General features: G+C 39.4%; 1 protein-coding gene across 6 annotated transcripts in view; it reads left to right on the forward strand.

Moving 5' to 3' along the window:
- The window catches only part of ift80 (intraflagellar transport 80 homolog (Chlamydomonas)), a 240,378-nt gene that overhangs the window by 74,235 nt on the left and 141,965 nt on the right, over positions 1-24,178 (forward strand). For all 6 annotated transcript variants that reach the window (XM_060834188.1, XM_060834191.1, XM_060834192.1 and 3 more), the window contains exons 7-8: positions 5,512-5,601; positions 14,273-14,410. In XM_060834188.1, the coding sequence (XP_060690171.1) occupies positions 5,512-5,601; positions 14,273-14,410 (228 nt within the window). The remainder of the gene's footprint in view (positions 1-5,511; positions 5,602-14,272; positions 14,411-24,178) is intronic.

The raw sequence follows: 24,178 nt of genomic DNA on the forward strand, positions 1-24,178 counted from the left end.
ATCTTTTGAGGCAATCGCGATGAATTGCCACTCTGCTTCATTTTACTTATATTTTCCTGGAGGTACAAGTTTCAAGTCTGAACTTTAACTTTAAGAAATGTGGAATCTACCTGTTCAGGATAGATTCAATAATAAAATCAGCCAGAAGTAAAAGCAGGTTTTAGGACCTCCCTCTAACTTTGTCAGGGTATCAATTAAAGTAAGTTGGAACCTTACAAAGTTTCCAACTCTAACGCAGAGTTGACAACTTGTCCGAAGGGTTCCAAAGCTATTGGAAACTGAAATTTGTGAGCAATTCCTGCACATTCAATGTGTTGGAACCTCCAAGGCATCCCGTATTCTGACTTGTCAGGGTCTCTGGCTATCTGAAACTGGAAGATCTGGGCAAGTGTCTTTTAAGTGAGTCATATTGAGAAGGATAGAAATATAGTTAAAGTATGTTGCTGAGGAAAAAAGGTATGGGTAGTGATAAATAATATTTTAAAGATGAAAGAAAATGGTCATGATATTGGGTTATATAATGGAAAAGGAACTCACCTTCATAACATAACAGGAGTATCGAGCCTGCTCCACCATTCAATACAATCATGGCAGACTTTATCTCAGTGCCACTACATCCTCAAAGCCCTTGATGCATCTAATGTCAAGAAATCTTTCTTGGATGTATTCAATGTTTTCACCTCCACAAACTTGTGTAGTAAAGAATGCTGCAAGTTCTTCACCTTCCTTGCTTTCATCTGAAATAGCCTTCCCATATTGACAGACCATGATCTCTGACCTTAATCCTCCCAGATAAGAGAGAAATCATCCCAGCATCCAATCTGTCAAGTCCTGAGAATATGTTTTGATGAGATCCCTTCTCATTCTTCTAAACTCCAGTGAATACAAGCCTAGTCAACCTAACCTCTGACAATTCTGACATCCCAAACATCAGACTGGTGAAACCTTTGCCCACTCCCTTTGTGGCAAGTATATCCTTTCCTTTGGTAAGGAGAACAAAATAGCACATAATATTGCAAGTATGAGCTCAAGACCTTATAAAGCTGCAGTAAGACATCCTTGCTTCTGAACTTAAATCCTCTTACAATAAAGGCCAATATACTGTTTGACTTCCAACCTTACTGCTGCACTCAAATGCATGCTTACAGTGGTTGATTCACAAGGCAACCTAGGCCACATGTTAATGTGCATTAGCATTTCCTAATCTAAAGCCATTTAGCTAATACAAGAACAGAAATAACTGGAGAAACTCAACTGGTCAGACGGTGGGTGGTGCAGGGTTGGGGGCAGGCAGGAGAGGGCGGGGTTTGGGGCAGGTGGAGGGGCGTGTTGGGAGCAGGCGGAGTTTGGGGTGGGTGGGGGAGGCAGAGTGGGAGCAAACAGGGTTGGGGACGGGCGGGCAGGTGGATGGAGTAGGGTCTCACACGCAATGTGCCTTTGCCTAGTCTCCTGAATGGGATGCAGACTTCACAGAAAACTCCGAGCCGCAGAGGAAATCAATTATCCAAATGATATAGTGCTAGCCCATCTCGTTCGGATAATCGAGGTTCCTCTATATATACTAAAGACTGGAGTGCGGGAAGGGAAAAGAATAACCGATAGGTGGAGGTAGAGCTCAGAGAGAGTGAGAGAGAGAACAATCGTTGGACAAATGAAGGAATGGATAATTGTGAGCAGAGAACAAGAAGCTGGTAATGGAGACCATTAGTGTATAAAAGTGGTTTGGTTGTGATGAAAGTAAACCATGTGGCGACAAAGCCTGGTGTATGGTGTTAGGAGAAGGACATGGAAGATGGTTCTTAATAAACTCAGTATTGAGTCCTGAGGCTGCAGGATCCCAAAGCAGAAAATGAGATGTTGTTCTTCCAGCTTAGACTGAGCTTTGATGAAGCAGCGCAGCAGGCCTGAGACAGATGTTGGTCAGGGAACAAGGTGGTATGTTGAAGTGGCAGGCAACCAGAAGCTCAAGTGTTCTGCAAAGTGGTTAGTCAGTCTGTGTTTTGTCTCCTGAGTGTGGCAGAGACCGCATTGCAGACTAGATTGAATGAAGTACAGGTAATTCACTGCTTCATCTGAAAAGTGTGTCTGGGGCTTTTGAGGAGCAGGGAGGAAGGAAATGGGCAGGTGTTGCACCTTCTGCAATAACATGGGAAGATGCCACTGGGTTTGGGAGATGGAGGAATGGACTAGGATGTCCCGGCAGGGACGGTCCTTGCGGAAAGCTGAGAAAAGGTGGTGGCATCCTGCTGGAAGTGGTGAAAATGGCAGCTTATGATTCCTTGGATGTGTTTGCTACTTGAGTAGTGAGTGAGGACCAGGAAGACCCTATTGGTGTTTTGGGGGGGAAGAAGCACAGACTGGATGACTGCTTTGTGAAATATCTGTGTCCTTTTCCAAAAGGAACCCTGCCACTTCAACACAACTCTACTCCCTGACCAAAATCTCAAAACAGCCTTCTGCAGTACTCCAGCAAAGCTCAACACCAGCTTTAGGAACACCATCTCACTTTTCGCTTCGGCATCCTGTAGCCTTCAGCATTCAATTTCAAATTCAATAATCTTAGGGCTTGAGCACTTATTTTTTATGCCTTTCCTCCACCCTGAACACCAGGCCTCGACATCACATGGGCTGCTTTCACGAGAGCCAACTCACTTTTACTCACTAAGGAAGGGTCCCCATTAGCTGCTTTTCTTTCACCCTGGTTCACCATTATCCACCCCTTTGTCTGTCCAGCTGCTGTTCTTGTTCTTTGGACTAAATCTCCTTCAATCATTTATTCTTTTCCCTCCCCCTGCTCCATCTCTAGTTATGTACCAACATTTTTGTAGTTCCAATCAATCCTAAAGAAGGATCACTGGGCTTGAAATGTTGACTCTGCTTTCTCTTCACCGATGTTGCCAGACCGTTTGAGTTTGTCCCATTTTTTCTGTTTTTATTTTTGATTTCCAGCACCTGCAGTTCTTTTGTATTTTGTTTAGCATTTAATGAATACCCTACCATTTTGATTTTTCCAACTGAAGTAGTTAACTTCACACTCGATCATGTTGTACCACCTCTACATTTAACCACTCACTCAACTTGTTTCAATTGCCGTGAAGCCTCTTTACAACCTCTGTACCACTCAGAATTTCACTTAAACTGTTTTGTCAGCAAGTGTGGAATTATTATATTGGATTCCCTCATCTTAATTGTTGATGTACACTTAAGTAGCTGGGGCCCAAGCTCTGACTGATGCATAATCCCACTACCCACTGACTTCCACTCCAAAGAGAGGTCCATTTATTTCTACTCTATTTGCTATCTGCTAACCAAACCTCAATCCATGCCAATGTATTACTCCCAATCCCATATGCATCCGGCAATTCATCCAACATTTTTATGGCTACCTTTGCTACCTCCTTTAATACTCTAGGATGAGGTTTATGAGGTTATGGGAATTTGAGCTTTCAGTTCCATCAATTTCTCTGACTATTTATTTACTGATACTAACTTCCTTCAATTATCCTTTCTCATTAGAACCTTGGTTCCCAAGCATTAATGGAAAGTATTTTCTTCCCTGAAGACAGAACTAAAATAATTGTTTGATTGTTTTTCCATTTACCTTCTTCTCCCTTATCAGCTCTCCTAGATCAGAATTAAGGGGACCTAAATTCATACATTTGCCTTCACTGGTATTTTTCGTTTTGAATACTTACAGAAGCTTTTACAGTCTGCCTTTATCCTCCTTGCAAGTTTACCCTAATACTCAATTTCTCCCTCTTTATCTCTTGGTTCTCCTTTACTGATTTCTAAACTGGCTCCCATTCGTTACACTTGCTGCTTTTTCTTACAACTTTATATGACTCCTCTTTGGATATTAATTTCTTCTGTTAACTCTAGTTGAGACACCTTTCTGTTATGTTGTTGGTCCAGAAAGGAATGCATAACTGTTGCAATCCATACCTTCATTCCAAAAAGTTTTGCCATTGCCTACCCACTGTCATACCTTTTAATGACAGTGTCTAATTCATCATAGAGTAAAAAGTGAGGTCTGCAGATGCTGGAGATCAGAGCTGAAAATGTGTTGCTGGTTAAAGCACAGCAGGTTAGGCAGCATCCAAGGAACAGGAAATTCGACGTTTCGGGCCAGAGCCTGATGAAGGGCTCTGGCCCGAAACGTCGAATTTCCTGTTCCTTGGATGCTGCCTAACCTGCTGTGCTTTAACCAGCAACACATTTTCAGCTCTAATTCATTATAGCCAACCCACCTCTCACTTTTAGTTCCAAGCAGCACCCAAAGTTCTAAAAATATGGACATTTTTTGACTTGCCAGCTAAAGAGGTTGACATAGTTCAGGCAGATTCAAGTAAAAGCCAGAAGATTCTGCTTTTCCAATATTTAACCATAGGTAATCATGATTCATCCAGATTTTAATATTAGATCAGCAGTTATAGATTATTGCAGCAGCCTTTGAATCAGTTAAAGGAAGCATAAACGTATGATAATATTATGTATGTAGGAAATGGTAATTCAGGGATAAGGTAAAGGTGATGAAGAGAGAAAGATGAAGAATGCAATAATAGCCACAAAAGTAAATACTTCATTACAGTTGGTGTGAGAAAAACCAGAACACAGCAGTGCTGTAAAAATGGGCAGTGAAGAAGTAATTTCAGTACAGAATAAAATTGATGCACATAGTTGATGATGAAACTGAGAAGTCTGGATTTGTCCTGGGTTCATGGATGACCTTAAGCTAAGATATATATCCTCCATGAAAAGACAATAATAGTACAAATTACAGTGAATAAGTTAGATTGGAAGAGGGCATCCAGGACTTTGTTATAGCCAGGACATAAACCATTTTCGTTCAGGTTGATGGTCTGTGGTTTTGAGATCAAAAGGGTTGTATGAGGGAAGATAGTAATAATAGCATATTGTTAGATCTGCTTTGGATAAGGTTGCTAAAGATGGATATGAAATAGTTGTAAATTAATAAAAGTGGCAATGTCATATAGCTTGTAAGTCAAAGGAGTTGCACTTGATATTTTTAATATAGTTAATATAATTGACTGAATATTGATATATGTAATTAAAATCAATTTTAAAAATACTGGTTTTAGTTTTTAAAAAGATGCCAGCTGCCTAAATGAGTATGTTGTAAGGCATCATTTGTTACAATGTGTCCAGCTAAATTGTTTTTTTCTTTTTATGATCAGGAAAGCTCAGTCAGTGACTTATAGTTGGCTGATATTTGCGTTCAAATCTGGACACAGCGGTCAGTTTATGTTTGATTAAATCCCAAGGCTATGTTATTTTAGTACACGGATTTATTTTTGAATATCAAAAGTTGTAATGAGTTTGTTTTATTTGAATAATCAAAAATGGCTATCCACCAGATTCTCTGATCTGGATAATCACAAATTTTCAAGAATTGTCTCAATGACAAAAGTATATTTAAAGATTTTTTTTCTCAAAAGTCTCAAGAATATGATTTCCGCCCATTCTTACTTCATCTTGTATTCCTGTTCATAGTGGAAAGCACATGATGGAGTCATTCTGAAGGTTGATTGGAATACGGTGAATGATCTGATCCTTTCTGGTGGTGAGGATTGTAAATACAAGGTTTGTATTCATGTGATTTGATGCTTTTGAAGCTCAAGTGGAATAACATAGTTATTGAATGTGTGAGGGAATTATTCAGAGTTGATAAAATGTTTTCCAAATGGCCTCTCCTACCCTTACCTCTGTACCCTCCCCCAATCCTACAAGCCTCTGAGATACCTGTGCACCACAACTTCCACTCTATTGCACATTTCTGATTTTAATTGCTCTGCCATTGATTGTGTCAACAGCTGCTCTTGCTTAAATTCTCTGTTCCTTAACCTCTGTTTCTTACGCTAAGTTTACGTCATCTGCTTTAATATCTTGTTATCTCCAGAAGGTATATGAAGAAGTGCCACATCAAAGATAATAGGGGCACCATGTTGGCATGAATAGAAGATTATCTGCTGAATAGGAACCGGGTTAGGCATGAATGAAGACATTAGCAAGATGAAATGAGCAATGTGTCACACAAGAATTGATGCTCGAATCTCAACTATTCACAACTTATATAAATGATTTGGATCAAGGGATGGAGATGTGTTTTCTGAAGTTGCTGATGACACAAAGATAGGTGGCAAAGTAATTTGTGAAAAGGACATTAAAAAGACTACATAAAGATGTTAATAGGTTAAGTGAGAAGGCAAAGATCTGGCAAGTGGAGTGTAATGTGGGAAAATGTGACATCCACTTTGGCAGGAAGAATGAAAAGTAAGCATTTTATTTAATTGTTAAGGAATGTGTGAAAGGTTATCAGAAATGTGGATTTAAGATTACAGTCTGATGAGCCATGATTTTATTGAATGGTGGAGCAGACTCAAGGGCTGAATGGGCTGACTCTTGTTTCTTGCTTTTATGTTTGCAAATGGTTTAATGTCAAAATTTGTTTGGTGATGCTGCGATGATGTTGCGTCAGACATTCAACAGTACAGATGCTATATAAGTGGGGGTTGTTCTGGGTCAGAGAAAATTAAAGGAGCAGAGGTAGCTCAATTTTTCTTTTTAATCAATATATCAAAAATAATTCAGGAGCTTCTCACACACACTGGAATGTAAGAAGAAAAATCATTCACGCCAATGAATCACAACTAACAATAGATTACGAATAGCTTGCAAGTTGTCCACCATGTTTGCGTCACTTGAAAGTAAGGAAGTTAATCTAAGGATATATAAAAAGGTGCAGCAAAGACAAGAAGTAATTAAAGAGGTGGCTGCAATCATATGGTTAGTGAGATGTTCAGCGCAAAAGTTTCATGGTGCAGTTGGGTATGGCTTATTAAATGACAGTCATATATATTTTCATGAGTGAAATGAACAAAGCAGAAAGAGTTACCGGGGTTAGCATGGCTTTATCCAAGGCCATTCAAACTTAAAAAAGTGGCAGAATAGAAGAAAAAGTGGAAAGTTTATGAATTGGAATAGGAATTGAAATAGGGTTAGGATACCAAAGAGGCGCAAAATGGAAGTTGGTATGGGTGGTGGAAGGAAAGTGTTGTAAGCCAGCAGCCTGAAAGAAAAAGATCAGAAAGAAACGTTAGCTCAAGCTGAGTGTGTCAGCCATGTCTAGTTGGTAACACTCTATTGCCTTAAAAGATTTGCTGGTGTAAGTCACACACCCAAGGCCGTGAGCACAAAAACAAAAGCTGATACCCACACAGGGTTGACTGATTCCTGTATTATCAGATGAGACATCAAATCACAGAATCTCTGAATTGTTACAGTCCAGGGCAGACTATTTAGCTCACCTTGTCTGCACTGGCTATCTGAATATACATCATGATTTATACCATCTTCCTGTCCTTTCCGTGTTAACCTTTCCATTATTTCTATTTAAGTAGCCACTTAATGCCCTTGTGAATACTTTGATTGAACCTGCCACCACAGTGTCTCCAGGCAGTGCATTCCAGATTCTAACTTCCAAAAAGTTTTTTTTCTCCTATCATATTTATTTCTTTTGCAAATGACTTTAAATCTGTCTTCTTGTTCTTGACTTGATTACAAGTGCGAACAGTTTCTCCCTGCCTACTTTGTCCAGGCTCTCCTGATTTTGAAAACTTCAATCCAATCTCTTTACTTTCTCCTTTTCAGGGAAAACAATCCTAACTCTCCCATCTATCTTTATAGCTGAAGTTTCTCATCCCTTGAACTATTTTTCTGTGTGTTGTCCAATTTGATTACATCCTTCCTGAAGCGTGGCACCTAGAACTGTATGCAATAATCTGGAAAAGATTTAACTAGTGGCTTATACAGGTTCAATATAACCTTCTAGCTTTTATATTTTATGCTGCTTTTAATAAACCTGAGGATGCTGTATGTTTTATTAACCTCTCTCTACTTGTCCTGCCAAATGTAATGACCTATGCACATATACACCAGGATTTTTCTGCCCCCACATGCACAATTTATTTTTTATTATTTGTATATGTACTGTTTCAGTGTATTGCCTAATACTTCTCCACTCACTCCACCAAATTGTCGATGTCTTTTGATATTCTTCACTCTCTTCCTCTTAGTTTACAACTGTTTCTAAGTTTACCACAAAGTTTGAAGTTATCTCCTGCATCCAATATCTGGATCTTTAATATAAAGAGGAACAACAAGGATCCTATTAATGTTCCAAGAAGGACCAGAAGGCTGAAGTGTTAAAACAGCGGGAGCTTTATTAAGGAGATGTTCACTTTGTAGGCAGCAAGGTTAAAGAGAGGTGTTTATTCTGCCCAAAATGTTTGTTGACATGATCAAACTGTTAAAAGGACAGCCCACTTACTTACATAAATATGCAGCTCCTTTATGTCAGAGGTTCCTGAAATGGAAAAAAAAATCACAATATTTACAATCATATATACAACAGCCAGGAGACCAGATGTTCCGGAGGACGGCAATTCCTGCGTGGCTATTGGCGTACCTTGGGTATCTGATTATTTTACTTATTGGCTTTGATCTCTGGTATTTTAGGTGCATTAGGAACATCATCTCTTATTGTCCTTTCCTGAGGTAACTCAACATTCGGAGATTTGCACAATGTTGCGGTATTCTCCACTAGGGTACTCTGCCGCCCCCCACATCCCAGATGCTCCAGTTATTGCTCTATCATCATAAATATCCAGATGTCTATTTGGCACAGGTATTTGTAAATCTTCAATTTATGTTGTCTCAAGCACACTTGTTTTAGTTGCCAAGAGTTGATCTGCATGTCTTCTCCAAACAATAACATCTCTCGTCTTTAGAGAATAGGAGACCTGTCCAGTGTGTTCTGCGATGATGGCTGGTGCCCACTTTTCACTAGTATTATAATTCCTTACCAACACTTCTCAACCTTTTTGGAAGTCGCTGCGTTTTGCTTTGTTTTCCTGTTGGGCAGCCTGATTTTGTTGTTTAATCCTTGATTTTCAATTTTACTGAGATCTTCTCCATGCTTCCCAGATCCCCATTGAAAACAATGGCATGTTTCTTTAGAATTTATGATAGATCAGTCTCAAAATCCAACAGATAATTTACGTCATCCAAATTGAGTTTGATTTTCTCCAACCACTCCTCCCAATAAAGCTAGAAAATTTCCTTTAAGAATAAATAAGGGCAAATCTTTAATTCTGACCATATGAACTTGACATTCACTTTTGTACAACTTGTTAAAGGCTCTGCTTCACCTGTATGCATTCTTTGTGCAGTTTTTGAGAGTTTGGCATATATTGTTTGGCTGCTTCTGATAAAAGCAAAGGCACCATAGCAATATAGTCATAATGATGTACAGCACAGAAACAGACCCCTCAGTCAAACTCGTCCATGCTGAACAGATATCCCAACCTAATCTAATCCCATTTGCCAGCACTTGGCCCATAACCCTCCAAACCCTTCCTATTCAGATATCCATCTAGATGCCTTTTAAATGCTGTAATTGTACCAGCCTCCACCACTTACTCTGGCAGCCTATTGCATACACGTACCACCCTCTGCGTGAAAATATTGCCCCTTAGGTGCCCTTTTAAATTTTTTCCTCTCACCCTAAGTCTATGCACTCCAGTTCTGGCCTCCCCCACCCCAGAGAAAAGATCCTGTGTATTTATCCAATCTATGCCCCTCATGATCATAAACTACACCATAGGGGTGCTCCCTCAATAGCGAGGTGACTAGTAGCAATTTAACCTGAGGCTCAGGTTAAGTTGGGGGGAGAGGTTGTAAAGAGTCCTTCATGGTAACCTCAGCCAATGTAGAAATTGAACCCACACTATCGACATGAGTATGAATCACAAACCAGCCACCACCTAACTGACCACCTCTCCCTTATGAGAGAGCAGCCCTGTTTCTGATGCACAGTTCAATTAAACCACCACTCCAGTATCCATCTCCATTCTTACGGGTTTGGCATTCAGTACAGGAGTGACCCAGTATTGGTTGGTGCCACCAGCAATGACCAGTGTGTTTAAAAACAGCTCCTCTTTAGAGTATGAGTCTGAGTTTTTGTTGTGCCCTTTTTTTTTGGTACCATGTGAATTTTTTTCTTTCTCCTTCTGTTTCTATATTTTTGCTATATTTTCATGTTTCTTCCTTAAACACAGCCTTTCAATGTGCTCTTACCTCTGCAGTTTCAGTATACTGTGTTTTTACACCAACAATTTGATGCTATGTGCCATGTTTTTCCACACTGATGGCAGTTTTGAATCTCCATTGGTGCTTGTCTTTCAACTGCCATTTTGTGATCTCTCTTGCTGGAGCTTAGGTTTTCAGTTACCTTGGCTGCTAGTTGTATCAAGGCAACTATTTCAAGTGCTATCTTTAAGTCTAGGTTCCTTTTCATCAGTAATTTCTTGTGGTTTGCTTCATATCTTTAAACCATACCAGTCTGTCTCTGACAGCATTATTAAAGTTGTCTCTGAATTCACAGAATTCTGCTAACTTCTTTAAAATTGCTATGAATTGGTAGATGGTTTCACCATCATACTGGTTGCATTTGTGGAATTTAAACTTTCACCAATCCTGAGTTGTTTTGGTGAAAAATGGTTCTGCAACACTCAAACTATTTCATCTTAAGTTTTAGAACCTGGTTTCTTTGGCTGTACCAGCCCATTCAAAAAGTTAAAAATTTTCTCCCATAGTACTTCGGAATGCAAGGATAATTATATTTACTTTAGTTTTGTAGCTTCAACAAAATAATGGACCCTCCCTGTGTAATAGTTCCAGCTCTCTCTATCTTCATTTTACGGTCTTAACAGCACTAAAATTTCCTGCCTTTTTTAAGTGGTGTTGGATAAGGCTGACGATAGCTGGAACTGCTAAGAGGCTTAGACAGCTGTTATGTGATTGGAATTACGCTGAGTCATTCCAGCCTGTTAAGAGCTAAGATCACAGGAAATCAGTAACTGCTGTCTATACCAAATAAGACCAAAACATTCGGGATTGGTCACGTGTGGATTATTCCAAATAAGGCGAAGACTTGGCCCTTTTTGTAAAGCAGCCCAGAAAATTGTTGATTTTTAGCAAGACTTCGAAGAATAACTCTGCAGGAGGTACCCTACATCAGAACGCATGGTGAGGACATCAAACAGAGTTCCAGCCTGGCCAGCTGCCAACTTTTCCAGATAATAATATTTGGAGTTATTTACAGAACTCATGGCAGTGATAGAGATATCTCTAGTAGTTAAAAGCATGTGTTATTCATTTAATTATTTCATAAATTAATAGTTATATACAGCTGTAAAGGTCTCCGCTGTATTTTCATCTATGAATGTACTGTTGCCTCTCCGAGTTGGGCATCAGTGGTAAGATCCGCATAGCATGATGTACCATGAAAACCTTAGTGCTGCTTCACTTCTTCACATTTAGAAAAAAGAGTGTTTCTGACACTGCCTGTTTCTTCCCAACTACCCCACCTCAAGATATTTCCCTCCATGTAGGGTTCTCATTACTCAGTATTCCTTCAGGGTAGAGCACTTGGTGAGTTTCTTCTAAACTGTTCATCTCTTCTCTGGGGTGAATTTTTTATTGTCTTCCCCTTGCCAACTGTGACTGCTTTGGTGTAGCAATGGCATATTTTGTTTTCTTCTTAGTATCGACCTGGACGATCTAAAGACCGTTTTATCGTCATCACCAGTTTTCTACTTGTGTTACATTCCAAGAAGTACCTGGAGTCTGAAGTGTCAGGAAACATTATCAAGGAGAGGTTCATTCTACAGCTTAAACTGCTATTTCACCCCCAAGATGGCTGATAATATTACCATTACATGAAATGATCGGACTCTTAAAGTGACAGTACACCATAATTACAGCCACCAAACTCTGACTTCATTACAAACTTGCCTCCAGCCTCTATTCCCTATTATTTAGACAACCTGTAGCAACATGGAAATTCCATATTTTTTCCATGATATTTTATTCCGTGAGCTACATCTTTTGTCACAAGGTTGTTGGGGAACAGTATACCAAATGTCTTTTGGAAGTCCAGCTACACTGCATTAACAGCATTCTTGACATCAACCCCCTCTGTTACCTTTCAAAGAACTCCAGCAAGTCAGCTAAACATGGTTTTTCCATAAGAACTATCCCATGTTTGTCCACATGTCAGTTGATTCAATCCTGAATTCTAGATGTTGCCCCACTATCAAATTTAAACTGACTGACCTGTTAAACTTATAAGGCTCTAATATGATATGTCAACATTTCAAAGAAGAGCAAGGAAGCTACCCTGTTTGTCCTGTGAATTATTCAGTGACCAATATTTATTCATCAATCAAAATCATTAAACTGATTACATTGTCATTACCGCATTACTATTTGTAGAAATTGACTTCCATATTTCTTTCTTCTGATGTCTAGTCACCAATGTATTTTACTGGCTGTAAAATATTGAGAGATTCTGAGCTTGCAAAAGGTGCGATTAAAAATACAATTCTTTGTTTTTGTGAAATGCACAGTGAAAATTACAAACAGTATAAATAGATCTGACGGAGATTTGTTAAGGTGTATGATCACTTAGAAGCCACCTTGCTAATTACTGTCACTTTGGGGAAGACAACATAAAATATTCCCAAGTTTGAGGGCTGAGTATTAAGTAAACATGCACACAGCTGGATTAAACACTGTGCTCCCAGGCTCCAGCTCAGCCTGACACATGCCTGCCTGAAAATCTGTGATGAGACGTGAAATCAATGGGGAAGGTATAAGGAACTCAGTTTAGGTATAATCATTAGAGATTAATCATGGACATTGACAAGGAGCTTCCTATGCTACCGATTTTATTCCAGACTTGAAGAAAGGTGGAAAGAAAATAAACAAGAAAATGGTCCTGTGACAACCTGAGTTTTATGCCAAAATTAAAATTGTATATGCATTTTTAAAAAGGAGTGATTTTTCAACTTGGTTTTTAAATGCTCTGGAATAGCGATTAATACATTGTAGTGACAGATATTGATATTAACAAACAGTATTTATTGCAGGTAATTAGGGTTTTGCCCTCCACTGAAGGACCAGTGAAAGTCCCATTCATTTTCCTTCGGAAGTTCTGCCACTTACATGGACAACAACTCCCTTATCTGGGATCAAATGTTGTGGGTGCAGAAACAATATTTGCCCAGGGAAGGGCCTTAATAGCTATTTGCTTTGAGAGCCCCTGTGCATCTAGACTTGAGCAATGGCATTTGTGAATCAAAGGTTCCCACCTAATGTATGTTGTTAAAATTGAACCTTACCTGATTGAAATATAATGTGGCAAAAATTGTATTTTGTGTGTATATATCATTTTAAGAGTTTGGATTCCAAAATGTAAATGGGTGTTGATTATTTTTGTAAAGATTTACTTTAAGGAAAAGGTCAGAGTGTCCTTCCAGAACAGTGACCTAATCCAGTATGTGGCTGAAAGTAGGTGACTACAATTCCTTATGGTGTGATGGAACATTGGCTCTACTGTTAGGTTCACCACCAGTCAAAAAAAATACAAAGCTTTGTTTACAGTACAGAAGACATTCAGCTAGGCAAGTTTTTTTTCAACTTAGTAGTGAGGTTTACAATTTAGATTAGATGAGATGACTGTTTGTTAGTTTTAGAATCTTTAAGGAAGCCAATTTAATTTCTCTCCTAGAATAAAGATTCAGAATGCCACAAGAAATAGGTTACCACCATGGTAATTTGGTGAAATTTCTAAACTAACAGAGTTTGGTTAGAAATCTACCAATTACCGAAGAGGAAAAGTTAAAGTTCAGGAATAATAGATGTTGGCATATTTGGAAAGGACTCCTCAAATTGTCTACATAGACACTGGGGAAAAAAGGTGAAAGGAATCTATTAAGTAGAACACCGTAGAACTGAAAAAAAAATATAATCTTTCTGGACTTGAATCTCTGAAACAGATAGTTGGCAAACCAATTGAAGCTATGTCTTACTGAGTTTTTTGAGATCATTCTAACTGTTGTATACAGTCAGCTTGATTTTCTGTTGGTATTTCTATTTTTGTTTTAGTACACTTCTGTTCTGCTATAAAAGAAACTTTGCATTCTTATGCAAATATGTCTCTGGGACTAACCACCACATTAATTAACTAAACGTGTAAAACATATGATCTATTAAGCCAGTTCCATTTTGTGATCTAATTTGTCCAATGGTGCCATCAGCTGTGACTCTAACATGATAGAAAAGATATACTAAATTATTTACTTTGTTTCAGAAATGTTTTCAGAAAACAATGTTTTTTGTCTATTTTTAGGTATGGGATAGTTATGGACGCCTGTTGTATTGCTCTCAGGCACATGACTATCCTATAACATCTGTGGCTTGGGCATCTGATGGACAACTATTTGCTGTTGGATCATTCAACACTCTTCGTCTATGTGATAAAACTGGGGTAGGTAATTTTCTTGTCTCTAAGTATGAATAAACTAATAGACAATTTCCATTGGTGTTGTGCAATCATAATTATTAAAGTGTTTAAAAACTTGTAGACCTTAATTCATTTTGTTTTCCAATAATTTTCTTTTTGCCTTTGATGAGGAAAAGTGTTTACTCTATCCTATGATGCCATTGCATAGATTTTGCTTTATCTGCAATTCATTTTTTGTATCAGACCTTTGGCAGTATTGGCTGGCGATAATCAAACTTTATTCTACAGTCATCCAATATCCATATGTGGCCCCACAATTGGTTCAGTGCTCACAGAGTAATGGTAAAAATGGGGAGACTAGACAGATTTTTGTCTTTCTCTTCTGAGGCTAACTAAAGTGATTCATTGAAGAGACAGACCATAGGGGTAATATTATTTTACTCTATTCTTCCTGATTACATATTGTTTTAAAGCAAGTGGGGTATGCATTCTACCAGTGGTCAGGAACTGCTATCTCTGAAGTAAAGTCTGTAGCAAGCTTGTACACATCTGTATATATTGATTTCCCATGCAACATTTTTAAATATCAATAGTATTGTCTCTTTAACATTAAGAATATTCCACAGCAAGTTTAACGTATTTCAAAAAAGTCCAACAAACCAGAAACTGCACCTTTATTGACATTTGTGATGTAACATGCATGGTTTAAATTTGTTTTAATCCCATTCATTTTTGGATTTTATTTTGAATTTTTCAGCAGGGGACCTATGGGTTTTCTGTGTGTGTGAAGGTATTTCATGATTAACGTTTCAGTATTTCTGTAGCCTTGGTGACTTCTTTCAAAAAAAGAATATTAGACGGAATCTTCTTACTTCCTAGACTTTCTTCTGTAGATTAATGGGAATTTATTTACATTGAAAGATTAATCATGAGTGGGCAAAGTAAACAGCTGTGTGTTAGGCTTTCAGTTTAGAAGGTTTTTTTTAGATTAGACTTACAGTGTGGAAACAGGCCCTTCGGCCCAACAAGTCCACACCGACCCGCCGAAGCGCAACCCACCCATACCCCTACATTTACCCCTTACCTAACACTACGGGCAATTTAGCTTGGCCAATTCACCTGACCCGCACATCTTTGTGACTGTGGGAGGAAACCGGAGCACCCGGAGGAAACCCACGCAGACACGGGGAGAACGTGCAAATTCCACACAGTCAGTCGCCTGAGTCGGGAATTGAACCCGGGTCTACAGGCGCTGTGAGGCAGCAGTGCTAACCACTGTGCCACCGTGCCGCCCTATTTTACTTGGGGAAACACCCACAACTTGAAAAAAGATTTTGGATTTCAGTTTGGCAGTTTCACAGAGACCTTCACAAAGATTGCATATGTTATTAGAACCCTCACACAATTTCCACTCTTCGTTATCACTTTTGGTTTGGAGCTATGAACTGTGAGCTGAGAGTGACCTTTTGGATTTTGAGCAGCAGCTTGTTGCTTAAAAAAAGACAAATCAGCAAACTGATATTTGCTTATGAGGTCAAGCCTGAAAAATAATTGCAGGTTGATTCTTGTTCCAAGAATGCTGTAGATGTCTTGGTTTCAGATATACATTGTGCTCAAACAGATGACAGATGTTTGAAAGTTAATAGGGGTCCAGTAGGAAGACAACAAGCCTAAAAAAGGGAAACCAAAGTTTGAAGTGTTGGTCAGAATGATTGTGGCTACAAAAGCTATAGGATGGAGGTTTGATTGTTCCCTGGTTATCTTCTCATTAGCAACTTACTAAAAATTTTGAGAATAGAATATCTGTTACAAGTATTAAATGACTAGGCGTCCGAGCTTAGTGGAAGCCATTTGCATGCATTGGTGTCTTCAGAAACCAAGTCCATTGTGCTTGTGATGTTATGAATCTGGAATCTGCTTTAGTGAACGGGCCAATTACATCTCATTTATTTTTTTCTTTTGATTTATCTCTTAATTATGTTTGTTTGATAGTTTTGTTTTTTTTGTGAATTGGGGCTAGTAGAATCAAAGAAATCTAAGTTTAAATCATAAATCACAAAGGGCACGGATAGGAGAAATAGACAAAGTATTTTCCCTGAGGTGGGGGATTCCAGAACTAGAGGGCATAGGTTTCAGGTGAGAGGGGAAAGATATAAAAAGGACCTAAGGGGAACTTTTTCACGTAGAGGGTGGTGCATGTATGAAATGAGCTACCAGAGGAAGTTGTGGAGGCTGGGACAATTGCAACATATATACCCATCCAGATGCTGTTTATGAACAGGAAGGGTTTGGAGGGATATGGGCCGGGTACTGGCAAATGGGACTAGATTAAGTTGGGATATTTGGTCGTCATGGACGAGTTGGACCGAAGGGTCTGTTTCCGTGCTATACATCGCTATGACTCTCTATAGACATTGATTAGATTATCACATTGTTTAATTTTGCTCAGCTAAAACTACTGTATAATTAATAAATTATTAATTTTGTTTAAGCTATAAACTTGGTGTCTGATACTGGTTATTCAAAAAGCCTGAATAGAAACCATTGGGACCAATTTTGAGAGTCATTGAATGTTTTGATTTTACTATATTGCAAATACAGGGAGTGGGGAACTACTTTGAGCTAGTTGGCTGTCCTCATGTCATAAGAATATAAGCAGTTGTTCCTAAAGAAAGGATATAGTTTTAAATTAAGAAATAGGTTACCTGAACGAAAGAAATTTAGTTTAAAAATCCAGACCAGAAGTGCTTGGTTAAAAATTTGAAGGGCTGATTTGAAGATATGAAGGCCTTTATTCAATTATATGAAGGCTCAAGGAAGAGGAAATCAGATTCTCAAGTTTGTGAATTGAAGCTAATATACTGAGTTAATCCCCATAAGAATGAGAGACAGTGGAATTCTCCCTGATATGAGAACTATAAAGGTGTGTTTTGGGATTAATGGAGTTGTCTTTTACCCGGTGTTTCTAAATCTTTAAACATGTGTTGTATATCTAAAGAGTTTGGTTTGTTCTATTTTATTTTCATTTCTTTTTCATAATAAACATCTGTATTATTGTAACTGTATTAAAACCAAATCTGCAATATTGTCTGTTTGTGTTTCAGTGAAAGTCCAGCTTGTTCAAGCCAAAAAAAAGCTGTGATCTGTCAAGCCAGATTTCAGTCTGGCTTGTCCAGAATTAACAATAGCTTGAATCATAACAGCTCTTACCAAATGGTTATAAATTTCTACGCTACAAAAAACTCTCTGTAATGCTGACTTAGATTGGTTGCTTCTTTGAGTATTGCTAAAGGGGTGGATGGCCTGTCCTTCATTTCTGAAATTATGGAACATAAGTGTTCTTCTTAGCTGTCAAAGATGTTTGTATATTGTTCCAAAAGCTAATAGACAACAGTAATGCTTTATGCATGTTTCACTCATGAAATCTCCTCCCATTGACTCGGTTACAGCTGGTTGTTATTTTTGTTGTTTCTGTTCTTGACAGTTTTCTGTTGTTTGCTGGATCTGTTGCTTTGAAGCCAGTTCTTCAACTTCGTGCAGTCAGTCACCAGTTGTTCATCCATCCATGTTAATGGAAAATGTTTTGTTTCAGGACATTATTATAATATCTCATCTTATATCCTGAGCTTTGCAGAATTGTATTTATTTTTGTTTATTCTTTGAGGTGAGCAGTACTGGCAATGCAGGATTTATGGCTTACAGAGTCAAACTGTAGTGTCAGACAGGTGTCACAAGTAGACTTAACCAAGTGACAGTACCCAATTCCCTTGTAGGTCATTAGTGATCTAATATGGTTTTTCTAACTAAATATACAAATGATCAGATTTATTCTTAATACTGAATCCTGACTACTAACCTACTGTACCATTCCATTAGATATGTGATGTCTCATCAGCAGAAACTGCATATAATTGTCTGAAAGTATCTACTCCTTGAACCCAGACTTCCTTGAGTAAAGACAATGAAAGATTCTGACACTTCCCATCAGTTTTTTGTGTTCCCAGTTCCCATCATATGGTTAACATATGATTATTATAAGAGTCTGGGAAACCAAAATTTCCCAGTAACTACCACAATTCTGGATAGTTTATAATTTAAAATGCTTGTGTATGGTCAAGAAAACCAGCCTCAAATTTGATTTGTCCTCTCTAGTTTGTTACACAATTATCACATCAATAGTGCTTCTTCATAATTATTGAAATAACTCCACAAAGGCCAGTATACCATCACCAAGACACCCTACATTTAGATAGGAGTAGTCCTTGACTATGGTACTGTGTCATTACAGAGTCAGGCACGAGAGTGTTGGTATCTCCTGATACTTGACAACCCACCAGATTAACATTAAAAATCACACAACACCAGGTTATAGTCCAACAGGTTTAATTGGAAGCACACGAGCTTTCGGAGCACCGCTCCTTCATCAGGTGATTAACTTTGTACACCCCAGTCCAACACCAGCATCTCCAAATCATCAGCTGATTAACAGTCTATTCTATTACCTCATTACAGTCACTACAAATAGAATCTGCACTGTGTCCTCAAAAAGAATCTGATCAATGACATACACTCGTAACATAGGCATGCACTATTAAGTTATACAATAGTACATAAATTCCATTTAGGAACTGTCACATGTTTAAACATATAGTTATATGTATTGTCAGGTTACACCCATCAGTTCTAAATAAATAAAGTAATCATTTCTGGTCTTGCAGTTTTGACATGAGAATATTGGCAGGCATAATCTTGTCTGTTTCAGTGCCACAGTTTAAAGTTGGATAGTGTTGTTTTGTTTGTCTTGCAGTTTCTTCCTGATAATATTAGCATTACTATTGGTTATCATTTTGTATTGAATAGTATGGCACAGAATCAGAGAATTGTTACAGACAAAAGGAAGCCATTCAGCTTATTGCATCCATGTTGGCTCTGCATGGGAGCAATTTACCTAATGTTTAATGCTCCTTCTCCATGTAGCCCTGCACATTCTTCCTTCTCAGACAAAATACAATTTTCCATGGAATATCTGAAATGAACTTACACTCACCACGTTGTCACCAGTGTTTTCCAGATCCCTACCACTGACCCTTCTTCTGCTAATGCTATAAATATGTGCCCTCTTGCTCTTGATCCTTTCCATAACAAGATCATTATCCCTTTCTGCTTTTTTCCAATTCCTCCTGATTTTGAATACCTCTGTCAATCTTCTTTGCACCTTTTCTTCTTTAAGGAGAATAGACCCAATTTCTCCTTCTCCCAACTTCTACAACCTATCCATATAACTGAAACTGTTCATTCCTGGAATTATTCTTCTGAATGTTTTCTACAGTCTTTTTTAATGTCTTCATATGTTCAAAAAAAATGAAGCTCAGAAATGGATATAATATTCCATTAAGGCCAAAGCAATGTTCTAAATAGTCTTAACAAAGCTCCTTTGCTTTTAATTCTCTGCTCCCATTAATAACTGTCGGATGCTGTCTGCTTCATAAACCATTCTGTTAACCTGTCCTACCACCTGTAATAATTTATGCACATATGCACCACTGTCCCTCATCTCCTCCACTCCACTTAGAATGAGACAATTATGTATTATTGGCTTTTCACATCCTTCATGCCCAATGATTTCACCCTCTGTACATTAATTTCATCAACTACTGGACTACTCATTTTTTCCAACTGTCTATTTTCTTTTGAAGTTCGATATCATTCTGCTCACAATTCTGAATGTTTTCAAGTCATGCATCATCCACAAATTTTAAACTTGTGCTTTATATACCAAGGTCTAGGTCATTAATAGAGAAGAACACTCGTTTCTGGGAATTCCACTTCCTCCAGTCTGAAATACAAGCTCTAACCAGTACTCTGTTTCCTGTCATTCTGCCAATTTGTATTCATGTTGCTACTGGCTTTTTATTCCATGAGCTGTAACTTTGGTAATAAGTCTTTTATACAGCACTTAATCAATTATCTTCTAGAAATCTCCATGTACCAGGTAAACAGCACCAGCCTCATCAGCCTTCTCCGTTACCTCATCAAAAAACTTCAAGCTTGTTGAACACACTTTGTACTTAACACTTTGCTGGCTTTCCTTAATTAAGTTGCATTTGTCCAATTCCCAAATTAATGTTTGGAGAAGCTACCACACCAAAAAAGTTTAAATATGGTCTGTAAGTTGCTGGGCTTCTCTTCACAACTTATTTTGAACAAGGATATAGCATTTAAAATTCTGGTAAACACCCTTCCTGCCTCAATTCCTTCAATATTCTTAGGATGACATCCAGTTGGGATCTATCTGGTATTTACTAGATAGCCCTCTAGATCAAAATTAAACCTACGATTTGGATTAGCTTTTCTTTCACTATGACCTGCTGAGTACCACATTTCTTAGTAAAGACAGATGCAAAATATTCATTTCATACCTCAGCTCTGGTTCCTGCCTCTCTGTAGAAATCCCCTTTTTGGATCCAATTTGATTCTAACTCCTCCTTTTACAATTTACATATTTACAGAGGTTTAGATTCCATTTTATATTAGCTGCTAATCTCTTTTCTGCTAATCTGTTTTTTTCAGTAAAACCTTTTTTCATTCTGGAATACTGTACAGTTCTGGTCGCCCAGTTATGGGAAGGATATTATTAAGTTGGAGAGGGTTCAGAAGAGATTTGCTTAGATGTTGCTGGAATGGAAGGTTTGAGTTTTATAAATAGAGGCTGGATAGGCTGGGACCTTTTAAACTGGAGAGTAAGAGGTTGAGAAGCAACCTTATAGAAGTTTATAAAAAATAATGAGGGCTATAGATAGAATTAATGGTTGTTGTTTTTTTCCCTTGGATGGGGGATTTCAAGACTAGGGGCACATTCTTAAGGTGACAAGAGAGAGATTTAAAAAAAGATATGAATGGCAAATTTTTTACATTGAAGGTGATTCGCATATGGAATGAACTTCCTGAGGAAGTGTTACAACATTTAAAAGACATTTTGGTAAGTATATGAATAGGACAGGTTTGTAGCGATATGGGCCACGGGCAGGCAGGTGGGACTAGTTTAGTTTGGGTAGATGTTTGGCATGGTAAAAACAATGACTGCCGATGCTAGAAACCAGATTCTGGATTAGTGGTGCTGCAAGAGCACAGCAGTTCAGGCAGCATCCAAGGAGCAGCGAAATTGACGTTTCGGGCAAAAGCCCTTCATCAGGAGTAAAGGTAGTGAGCCTTAAGCATGGAGAGATAAACTAGAGGAGGGTGGGGGTGAGGACAAAGTAGCATAGAGTACAATGGGTGAGTGGGGGAGGGGATGAAGGTGATAGATCAGGGAGGAGAAGGTGGAGTAGATAGGTGGAAAAGGAGGTAGGCAGGTAGGACAAGTCTGACAAGTCACAGGGACAGTGCTGAACTGGAAGTTTGGAACTAAGGTGAGGTCAGGGAAGGGGAAATGAGGAAACTGTTGAAGTCCACATTGATGCCCTGGGGTTGAAGTGTTCTGAGGTGGAAGATGAGGCATTCTTCCTCCAGGTGTCTGGTGGTGAGGGAGCGGCGGTGAAGGAGGCCCAGGACCTCCATGTCCTCAGCAGAGTGAGAGGGGGAGTTGAAATGATGAGCCATGGGGCGGTGTGGTTGATTGGTGCGGGTGTCCTGGAGATGTTCCCCTAAAGCGTTTTGCTAGGAGGCGCCCACATCAGGAGCAACGGATACAATAAATGATATTTGTGGATGTGCAGGTAAAACTTTGGATGTGGAAGTCTCCTTCAGGGCCTTGGATAGAGGTGAGGGAGGAGGTGTGGGCGCAGGTTTTACAGTTCCTGCAGTGGCAGGGGAAGGTGCCAGGATGGGAGGGTGGGTTGTAGGGGGGCGTGGACCTGACGAGGCAGTCACGGAGGGAACGGTCTTTGCGGAAGGCAGGAAGGGGTGGGGAGGGAAATAAATCCCTGGTGGTGGGCTCTTTTTGGAGATGGCGGAAATGTCGGCGGATGATTTGGTTTATGTGAAGGTTGGTAGGGTGGAAGGTGAGCACCCGGGGCGTTCTGTCCTTGTTACAGTTGGAGAGGTGGGGTCTGAAGGCGGAGGTGCAGGATGTGGACGAGATGCATTGGAGGGCATTTTTAACCACATGGGAAGGGAAATTGCGGTCTCTAAAGAAGGAGGCCATCTGGTGTGTTCTGTGGTGGAACTGGTCCTCCTGGGAGCAGATACGGTGGAGGCGGAGGAATTGGGAATACGGGATGGCATTTTTGCAAGAGATAGGGTGGGAAGAGGTGTAATCCAGGTAGCTGTGAGAGTCGGTGGGTTTGTAAAAAAAAATGTCAGTATCAAGTCGGTTGTCATTAATGGAGATGGAGAGGTCCAGGAAGGGTAGGGAGGTGTCAGAGATGGTCCAGGTAAATTTAAGGTCAGGGTGGAATGTGTTGGTGAAGTTGATGAATTGCTCAACCTCCTCACAGGAGCATGAGGTGGCGCCAATGCAGTCATCAATGTAGCGGAGGAAGAGGTGGGGAGTGGTGCCGGTGTAATTACGGAAGATCAACTGTTCTACATAGCCAACAAAGAGACGGGCATAATTCGGCATGAACTGGTTGGATCGGAAGATCTGTTTCTATGTTGCATAACTCGATGTTTGTATGTCTCCTCTGAACCTTCTGTATTCTTCCTGCTTCTTGTTATTAATTGTCTGCTTAATATGTGTCAGAAGCATGTACTTTCTCTTTCATCATAATATCTACTTCTTGTGTCATCCAGGGAGCCTAGAATTTGGTTGTCCTGCTTTTCTACTTCGTGGTAAAATACTTTGTCTTTGTCTGAAGTGTCTCTTCTCTCAAGGCAGTTACTGTTTTGTCTTCTGGTTTGGGCTGGAGCAAACTGGAATCATTTTCACCTCATTCAACTTAGCTTTTTTTGATTAGTTATTCTAACTCTGAATTGTTCTTTGTCCTGTTCAATTCCCCAGTAACCTGGAATCCTGACTTGCCCATGTTTGAAACCGTGCATTTCTCATCATCATCTTCCTAACACCACTATTGTGGGTGGTATGAGGTTTAATCCAGAGATTGCCAGCTTACTTCAAGGGCGGCACGGTGGCACAGTGGTTAGCACTGCTGCCTCACAGCGCCAGGGACCCGGGTTCAATTCCCGACTCAGGCGACTGACTGTGTGGAGTTTGCACATTCTCCCCATGTCTGTGTGGGTTTCCTCTGGGTGCTCCGGTTTCCTCCCACAGTCCAAAGATGTGGAGGTCAGGTGAATTGGCCATGCTAAATTGCCCATAGTGTTAGGTAAAGGGGTAAATGTAGGGGAATGGGTGGGTTGCGCTTCGGTGGGTTGGTGTGGACTTGTTGGGCCGAAGGGCCTGTTTCCACACTGTAACTAATCTAATCTAGAACTACCTGAGTGAGCATCATCACTCCCAGGAATATTGCGATGCTGAGTACTTGCTTGACTGTGACAAATAACCTGAAGACCCTATAATTCTCACTATCTGTGGGATGGTCACCTTATAAGACATACAACTGAGGAAACACTTATCCTGTACCATGCTCTGTAGTGACTTGAGGTGCCAGCAAGCTCAGAAATCCCAAGCCTTGAGTCAAGCACATGGAGACTCTTTCTGTACATATACTCATCAAAAACAAACAAAATGATCTGAAATTCCTGTATGGCACAGGAATTGCAAGCAACCGGTCATAGATGCCCATCCATGATATAGAAACACCCTCTTCTGTAGTTAACAATCTCAGTATTACCATGGTTTAAGCTATGAATTTGAATTCATTCCTTGGACCTTATTAATCCACTTAATATGTT

This window comes from Hemiscyllium ocellatum, chromosome 13 (assembly GCF_020745735.1).
Source record: "Hemiscyllium ocellatum isolate sHemOce1 chromosome 13, sHemOce1.pat.X.cur, whole genome shotgun sequence".
Taxonomy (NCBI): Eukaryota; Metazoa; Chordata; class Chondrichthyes; order Orectolobiformes; family Hemiscylliidae; genus Hemiscyllium; species Hemiscyllium ocellatum.